The 9,920-nt window shown below is 38.5% G+C and overlaps 1 protein-coding gene across 1 annotated transcript; it reads left to right on the forward strand.

The window, feature by feature from the left end:
* Positions 1-8,708: 8,708 nt before the first annotated feature.
* Positions 8,709-9,632, forward strand: OR7A121 (olfactory receptor family 7 subfamily A member 121). The gene has a single exon (NM_001390250.1). The coding sequence runs from the start codon at positions 8,709-8,711 to the stop codon at positions 9,630-9,632; it is 924 nt and encodes a 307-aa protein (NP_001377179.1).
* Positions 9,633-9,920: the final 288 nt, after the last annotated feature.

Consider the following 9,920-nt stretch of genomic DNA (forward strand, 5'->3'; position numbering starts at 1 on the left):
AGAACTACCTCTCAGAGTTCCCATGCTGGTGAGTCCAAGAACCCAAAAGACACTGCAGGAACAGGTCATAGAGAATGAAAATCAAGAATATTTGCCTGAGGACACTTGAAAAATAATTCAGTCTATCCCAGAGTCCAAAGAACATTGTGGTGGTTTGCTTGTTTGATTGAAATATCAAAGTATTTTTTAGATGCTAAAAAGAGAACTCAGTAAGGCAATGCTCAATGATGACAATTAAATGACAGGAAATAAAGCCCAATTACAAAAGGGAAGAGAGACATAAAGGGCTTCCAGGCAGAATATAATAGAATGTATATCCAAGTATGTTACTAATTCACTGGAAGAAAGAGGTAAGGTGTTAACTGGAGGGACATAAAATGAAGTGAAGGCATTTTTTTCGAACTTTCAATATAGGGCATATTTGACTATATTTCCTTATTGATGAGAAAGGTCCACACCAAAGAAGGCCTGCAAACACATCCTTGCAACAGTAGTTGCAAGAGACATGTATTTCACAGCATTTTTTATGGGGAAAACAAAGGAAGGAAAATAATTAATTTGCATAAAGAGGAATGCTAATGAACTTGAATTATTTATTCCATTACTTGTGATGCTTGAATATGTAAGTGGATTTGATAACTATTTACTTTCTGTATCTCAAATTATCTTTGTGACTCCTTTCCTTGGTAGAATAGAACTGGAGAATTTCTATTCTTGTTTATAATTGCTGCTGCTGCTTCATCTTGTCCGACTCTGTGCAACCCCATAGATGGCAGCCCACCAGGCTCCCCCATCCCTGGGATTCTCCAGACAAGAGTACTGGAGTGGGTTGCCATTGCCTTCTCTGTGTTTATAATTATGATCTTTCAAATAAACAGTTGGAGGTTACCACTACCCCCTCATACTGGTTGTTTGTCATTTTGTTCTTTATTTATGTATAGATGTGTTTGAGGGGAATTGTGAATATATATGAATTTGGTGTGGTCAAATTTCTCAATTAATCATATTGTATATTCTCCATTGCCTTCTATTTATTTATTTATTGGTGTATAGTTGTTTTACCATATTGTGTTAGTTTTTGTAGTGCTATGAAGTGAATCAGCTGTATGTATACATACATCCCCTCCCTCTTGGGCCTCCCTTCCATCCCCCATCCCATCTATCTAGGTCATCATGGAGCACCGAGCTGAGCTCCCTGTGCGGCACAGTAGGTCCTCACTAGCTATCTGTTTTACACATGGCAGTGCACCTGCGTCAGTCCCAATCTCCAAATTCATCCCCCTTCTCCCCCCTAGCTGTGTCCATATGTCTTTTCCCGACGTCTGTGTCTCTATTCCCGCCCAACAAAAAGGTTCCTCAGTGCCATTTTTCTAGATTCCATGTACATGCATCACTATATATTTGTTTTTATTAAAAATTTTTTTTTTCTGAAAGAAACTGAGCTGTCAGTTTAATATTCTCCACTTGCCGATCACTGTTTTAGACAAAAATGAAGTTGAAAGTTCTGTATCCTTTGTGCTAATAAATCACTGATTACAGTTTTTCCAACATGCATTTACATCTCTGCTATTTCTAATTGCTCCTTTATTTATTTATTTTTGGCCACCCTACATGGCATATGGGATCTTTGTTCCCTGACCAGGGATGGAACTTGTGCCCCCTGCAATGGAAGTGCTAATTCTTAACCACTGGACCACCAGGGAAATGCCTAATTGCTCCTTTTGATTAGACCTATGTTTAAAAGTTGCTTCACATCAAACCATCATTTGGAAGGCATTCTTGTTTATCATTTGACTAATGTTCACTATACCTTCTGTGAAATTTGAAAGTGAAGTCATTCAGTCATGCCAGACTCTTTGTGACCCCATGGACTCCTCTGTCCATGGAATTCTCCAGGCAAGAATACTGGGGTGGGTTGCCATTCCCTTCTCCAGGAGATCTTCCTGACCCAGGAACTGAACCCAGGTCTCCTGCATTGCAGGCAGATTCTTTTCTATCTGAGCCACCAGGGTACACTGAAATCCACAACTATTCATATAAGGTGAAATTATAACTTAAATACTGCTTTTTCCCTACATTTAAAAAGTCATTCTGTTTCATTCTTTTTTTCCAAGTCATTGGCAACTTAACTTTATATTAATGATCCATGTTGATTTTGTTAAATTGTTACTATTTCACATTTTTATATAGCATAGATTTTCATTCCATTTTGTTACATACAGTTGTTTTAAAACTACTCTACTTGACCTAGTCTCACTCAAGTTAATATTTCTTTTGCCATAAATTCTTAGATTATTTTAAAACTTCTCTTTCTGTATTATGCATGAAGTCTTAACTACCAGACTGCTAGGGTAGTTCCCAAAAATTAACATCTTGTTTGTACTGTCCACTTTGGATATATTCTTGACTATGGTAATTGTTAAAGATGTTTGTCAGCCTGAAAGCATTTAAATTCCTAATGGAAAAAATCTTACTCATTATTGAAATAAAAATTGATTTAAAGTGAAAAAAGAATATTTTTAGTTTAACTATTAATAGCTATCTTCAGATTGTTTATCAGAGACTGCTTCTTTACTGCTACTAGCACTTTTAGGGGTAATTATTCTTACCCCAAAATCTGAAAGGCCTTTAAGTTTATCCCAGAACAATGGTATGAAAAATATTTTTTGTTGTTCTCTTAAACTATATACTGAGTTCAAGCAAAGATTTTTATGCTTGGTCATGATTTTGATTTGCCTGGTATTATTATTATGTACCCACATATTATATGTCCATTTTTCTATCAATATCAATATTTCAAATAATTTTTACAAAAGACTGTTTTTGAACTGACTTTAATTACATGCTTTTGGTCATAAATTAAAAAAATTCTCTCTAGTTAAAAATGTCTATCATCTTACTTCTGAGTATCTTGACTTATTTATCAGGATTTTGCGCATGCAAAAACTTTATAGGTATATTGCAAGATGTTTATCTATGAAGTCTCTGTTACACTTACACTGAGGTCATAATCTTTCTAATTTTTTGCAAGATGTTTTGGGGTAGGAAACTACAGACTTGGTAAAATAAATAGACACTTGTGTTTAATTTTATCAACAATTCACTTCTTCCAAATAAAATGAAATACAACCTTACCACATATTAAATGTCCATAAATAGAAACCTAAGTCCTAATGTATCCATCAAATAACTGAGAATATGCTATATACCAGATCATTCTAGGAGGATTATGTTTTATGTTATTTGATACCTAGGTCTTTGTCAACTTAATTAATCCATTTTTATATCATGAGTCAGAAAGTCACTCAATCATGTTGACTTTTTGCGACCTATGGACTATGCATACAGTCTATGGCATTCTCCATGCCAGAATACTGGAGTGGGTAGCCATTCCCTTCTCCAAGGGATCTTCCTAACTCAGTAATCAAATCCAGGTCTCCCGCATTGCAGGTGGATTCTTTACCAGTTGAACCACAAGGAAAACCCATAAGTTATTGCTATTATATTTCTTATACAATTAGTTTTGAATGCTCCATTCAATTTTGTTTGCTAAAATTGTCTTGAAACCATACTATTTAACCTGGTTTCATTCTCCTTTCCCCAATTTTTCATTTTTTTAAAATTCATTTTTGTACAAGCACATATATATTCACACATGGTTAAAATACAAAGTTGAACATAACAGGTGAAGTCTTTGTCTGCTTGGATTCTGTGTTCATTGAGAAGATGAGTACAATGAAAGAAATGTACAAATAACACAATGTCTCAGGTAACTAATATGAAGAATGTTACTCAGAAGGTTGGAATCATCATGACGTGTATATCTTATGTGTATGGACCTTGGAAGTCACTGATGGTTGGGCAAACTAGGACCAAAGTGTGCATACAAGAATTAACAGAAAAAGGATGAAAACCCAAGGATAGCAAAGAGAAGGGGCCACATACGAAAAGAGAGAAAGAGGACTGCCTAGTCTGCTATCAGACCACATAAAAACAATTAAACAAAAAAATATAAAACAGGCACAGGAAAAACAGGTTTTGCTGCCTCATCTTACAGATGGGCTTTCCAGGTGGCACTAGTGGTAAAGAACCTGCCTGCCAATGCAGGAGACATGAATTGTGGGTTAGATCCCTGGGTCAGGAAGATCCCCTGGAGGAGGAAATGGCAAGCCACTCCAGTATTCTTTTTTTTTTTCTTCACTTTTCTTTTTTTCTTTTTTAACTTTACAATATTGTATTGGTTTTGCCATATATCAACATGAATCCGCCACAGGTATACATGTATTCCCCATCCTGAACCCTCCTCCATCCTCCCTCCCTGTACCATCCCTCTGGGTCATCCCAGTGCACCAGCCCCAAGCATCCAGTATCGTGCATCGAACCTGGACTGGTGACCTGTTTCATATATGATATTATACATGTTTCAATGCCATTCTCCCAAATCATCCCACCCTCTCTCTCTCCCACAGAGTCCAAAAGACTGTCTGGAGAATCCCATGCACAGAGGAGCCTAGAGGGTTACAGTCCATGGGTTTGCAAAGAGTCAGACATGACTAAAGTGACTAAGCACAGGATACCACATTAAAAGTGGCCAACATTCATTTTACATTATGTATTGTACTTTATATACATCCTTTTACAAGCGTTGTTTTTTTGCCTTTACTCATTTTTATCTTGAGTGGTATAAACTGCAAACGTTTTATAGCATAGACATGACTACTTTATCTTTTGGGTAAGTGTATTCTTTTTTTTTTAATCATTTTTCCTGTGCATCAAGGGAGTATTCAGTTCAGTTGCTCAGTCATGTCTGACTTTGCAACCCCATGAATCACAGCATACCAGGCCTCCCTTTCTATCACCAACTCTTGGAGTCCACCCAAACCCATGTCCATTGAGTGGGTCCATTGAGATGGCATCCAACCATCTCATCCTCTGTTGTCCCATTCTCCTGCTGCCCTCAATCTTTCCCAGCATCAGGGTCTTTTCAAATGAATCAGCCCTTCGCATCAGGTGGCCAAAGTATTGGAGTTTCAGCTTCTACATCAGTCCTTCCAATGAACACCCAGGACTGATCTCCTTTAGGATGGATCTCCTTGCAGTCCAAGGGACCCTCAAGAGTCTTCTCCAACACCACAGTTCAAAAGCATTAATTTTTCAGCACTCAGATTTGTTCACAGTCCAACTCTCACATTCATACATGACCACTGGAAAAACAATAGCCTTGACTAGATGGACCTTGGTTGGCAAAGTAAGTCTCTGCTTCTGAATATGCTGTCTAGGCTGGTCATAATTTCCTTCCAAGGAGTAAGCGTCTTTTAATTTCATGGCTGCAATCACCATCTACAGTCATTTTGGAGCCCAGAAAAATAAATTCAGCCACTGTTTCCACTGTTGCCCCATCTATTTGCCATTAAGTGATGGGACCAGATACCATGATATTCGTTTTCTGAATGTTGAGCTTTAAGCCAACTTTTCTCTCTCCTCTTTCACTTTCAAGAGGCTTTTTAGTTCCTCTTCACTTTCTGCCATAAGGGTGGTGTCATCTGCATATCTGAGGTTATTGATATTTCTCCAGGCAATCTTGATTCCAGCTTGTGCTTCTTCCAGCCCAGGGTTTCTCATGATGTACTCTGCATAGAAGTTAAACAAGCACGGTGACAATATACAGCTTTGACGTAGTCCTTTTCCTATTTGGAACCAGTCTGTTGTTCCATGTCCAGTTCTAACTGTTGCTTCCTGATGTGCATATAGGTTTCTCAAGAGGCAGGTCAGGTGTTCTGCTAGTCCCATCTCTTTCAGAATTTTCCACAGTTTATTGTGATCCACACAGTCAAAGGCTTTGGCATAGTCAATAAAGCAGAAATAGATGCTTTCCTGGAACTCTCTTGCTTTTTCGATTTATCCAGCGGATGTTGGCATTTTGATCTCTGGTTCCTCTGCCTTTTCTAAAACCAGCTTGAACATCTGGAAGTTCATGGTTCACATACTGCTGAAGCCTAGCTTGGAGAATTTTGAGCATTACTTTACTAGCGTGTGACATGAGTGCAATTCCGCAGTAGTTTGAGCATTCTTTGGCATTGCCTTTCTTTGGGATTGGAATGAAAACTGAACTTTTCCAGTCCTGTGGCCACTGCTGAGTTTTCCACACTTGCTGGTATATTGAAAGCAGCACTTTCACAACATCATCTTTCAGGATTTGAAATACCTCAACTGGAATTCCATCACCTCCACTAGCTTTGTTCATAGTGATTCTTTCTAAGGCCCACTTGACTTCACATTCCAGGATGTCTGGCTCTAGGTGAGTTATCACACCATCGTGATTATCTTGGCTGTGAAGATCTTTTTTGTACAGTTCTTCTGTGTATTCTTGCCACCTCTTCTTAATATCTTCTGCTTTTGTTAGGTCCATACCATTTCTGTCCTTTATTGAGCCCATCTTTGCATGAAATGTTCCCTTGGTATCTCTAATTTTCTGGAAGAAATCTCTAGTCTTTCCCATTCTGTTGTTTTCCTCTATTTCTTTACACTGATCGCTGAGGAAGACTTTCTTATCTCTTCTTGCTATTCTTTGGAACTCTGCATTCAGATGCTTATATCTTTCCTTTTCTCCTTTGCTCTTCACTTCTCTTCTTTTCACAGCTATTTTTAAGGCCTCCCCAGACAGCCATTTTGCCTTTTTTTTTTTTTTTATTCTCAAGGGAGTATAGAAGCACATGAAATGTCACCAGAACCAAAGAAGGTTTTCTTTACCACAATCTGTCAGGGACCATTTGAGTTTATTAGATTTTTCTTTTCTCTTCTGTCCAGTTTCCGTCTCTCTCCTTTGATACATACACACATCATTTTTCAGTTTTATTTATTTATTTATTTTTGCCTGTGCTGTGTCTTCATTGATGTGTGGGCTTTTCTCTAGTTGGGCAAGCAGGGGGCGCTTTCTAGATGCACTGTGCAGACTTCTCATTGTGGTGGTTTCTGTTTGGGGGAGCACGGGCTTTAGGGCACTCTGGCTCAGTAGTTACCATGCATGGGCTTAGTTATCTGGCAGTATGTGGAATCTTCCTGGACCAGGGATTGAACCTGTGACCCCTGCATTGACAGCCAGATTCTTAACCATTGAACCACTAAGGAGGAAGTATATATATATATATATATATATATATATATATATATATATATATATTTGAGAATGAAAATCATATATATATGTGTGTATACACACACACACACAAGCATATAGCATCACAGACTCAATGGACATGAATGCGAGAAAACTCTAGGAGATAGTGAAGGACAGGGAAGTCTGATGTGCTACAGTCCATGGAAAGAATCATACATGACTTATCGACTGAACAAAAACATGAGTTTATGTAATACATTTTCAACATAAGTTTAATAGAAAACATAAACTGGCTATATAAAAACAGAGCTCCAAGTTTATTGGTTCTGTGTTCAGTTGTTTCAGTTGTGTATAATTCTTTGCAAGCCTATGGACTGTAACCCACCAGGCTCCTCTGTCCATGGGATTCTCTAGGTAAGAATACTGGAGTGGGTTGCCATGCCCTTCTCCAAAGGATCTTCCTGACCCAGGGATCAAACTTGGGTCTTTTGTGTCCCCTGCATGGCAGGCAGATTCTTTACCTGTAGAGCTATCTTGGAATGTTGGAAAATTTACAAACTGGAATTTCTGGATGCCATTTCTAGATAATTTGCCATGATCATCTTGAGTTATATCAACATCTAACTTAATAAGGGTAGTTAGGGGTGAAAAAGACATGGAAGTTACACAGCATAGGAAAGAAGATTCTACTGTGTGTGTGTGTTTTCATGCCCTGTGAAGTGTGTGAAGTCCTCCAAATAGGAGTACTGAGCACATATATTCCAAGGTGAATCTTATAACAGGGCTCTAAACTCAACTGACAGAAAGGATTCATTAGTACTTACAAGCCAACTTTGCAACAATTTCCTAAGGTTCTAAAAATACGTAATGTATATAAGGGACTCCTTGATATTTGATGTTTCAGCAGCAGCAGGGAGGCCACCTTGCTCCTCAGCACCCTATGACATCATCTCTCCTCACTTTCCCTCCTGCCCATTACCTTTCCCATACCGCACATCTTAAAGAAGTACCTCTCTTTGCACTGCTGTTCTCCCTGCCTGGCACACATTTCATCTGATATGTTCATGGAAATGTCACCTTGTTTTTCAAGTTTTCAAGCCTTAGCATGAACATCCATAAAAAATAGCACCCCTTCTTTACTCATTCTCTTATACCTGCTTTCATTTTCTTCATAGCATCTATCACGGTCTGAGAAGATATACATACCTTTTTTTTTTTTTAATTCTCTGGATATTTCTCTGTAGATGGATAGTAAGAATTTTTATTTTTAAGCTCCCCATACTCATTGACTAGACAGCACCTGGAACATTGTCAGCACGCAATTTAAATGGCCTGAAAAAATGAAAAAAAATTATCCTTCAATATGAGAAATATTTGACTTGCCAGGGAAAATGCTGAAAGTTGAACAAGCTTGCTAATAAAAGATTACATAAGAAATTCCGCCAAGGGGACTGAATTCATAAACAAATTTTTGAAATTAATATTTTGATAAGTGATTATAAATGGCAGCCCTTCAACAATGTGAGTAATATCTGATTGTGTAAAAATCAGTCATGTTATTTTCCCCTTTTCTCATAGTTACCTTCAGCCCATGGTACCAAGGAACCTAACACATGTTTCAGAATTTCTTCTTCTGGGATTTTCAGAAGAACCAGAACTGCAGCCCCTCATATTTGGACCTTTCCTCTCCATGTACCTGATCACTGTGTTTGGAAACCTGCTCATCATCCTGGCCGTCAGCTCAGACCCCCACCTCCACACCCCCATGTACTTCCTCCTCTCCAACCTATCCTTTGTAGACATCTGTATCACCTCCACCATCACCCCAAAGATGCTGTGTAACACCCAGACACAGAGCCACATTATAACCTATGAAGGCTGTATGATTCAGATGTATTTTTTCATGCTGTTTGCAGGGTTGGATGACTTCCTCCTGACTGTGATGGCTTACGACCGCTTTGTGGCCATCTGCCACCCCCTTCACTATACAGTCATCATGAACCCACAACACTGTGGAATTCTGGTTTTGGTTAGCTGTATCATTAGTGTCCTACATTCCTTGTTAGAAACCTTAATGGTATTGACACTGTCCTTCTGCAGAGAGGTGGAAATCCCTCACTATTTCTGTGAACTCAAGCAGTTGATTCAACTTGCGTGTTCTAACAACTTTCTTAATGAACTGGTGATGAATTGTGCAGCTGGGCTTCTGGGTGGTGTTCCACTTGCTGCTATCCTTTACACTTACTGCAAGATAGCTTCCTCAATATGTAGAATCTCATCAGCTCAGGGGAAGTATAAAGCATTCTCCACCTGTGCATCTCACCTCTCAGTCGTCTTCTTATTTTACTGTACATGCTTAGGAGTGTATCTTAGCTCTGCTGCTCCCCACAACCCACACTCAAGTGCAACAGCCTCAGTGATGTACACCATGGTCACACCCATGCTGAACCCCTTCATCTACAGTCTGAGGAACAGAGACATTAAGAGAGCCCTGAGAGCGTTATTTCAATTGTGAGCTATAAAAAAACGTAATTCACCTGGGCTGAAGAAAGGCCTCAGAATCATAAATTGCCAGGCTTTGATCAGGCTGTGGAAGTTGAACTTGCTCTTTCAATTTATTTCCTGAAATTTTCCTTTTTTTGACTTCAGCTTCTCCATACGATTTATATACCTTAGTTAAAGCTTGTGATATCTCTCATAATTCAAACATTTTTTTTTTTCATTTTATGGTTTTCCCACTTTCTCAGATTTATTCTTAGCCTTGGATCTGGATAATTTGGGAATTAATCCTTTTTTCATACAG

The sequence above is a fragment of the Bos taurus genome, chromosome 7 (assembly GCF_002263795.3).
Source record: "Bos taurus isolate L1 Dominette 01449 registration number 42190680 breed Hereford chromosome 7, ARS-UCD2.0, whole genome shotgun sequence".
NCBI lineage: Eukaryota > Metazoa > Chordata > Mammalia > Artiodactyla > Bovidae > Bos > Bos taurus.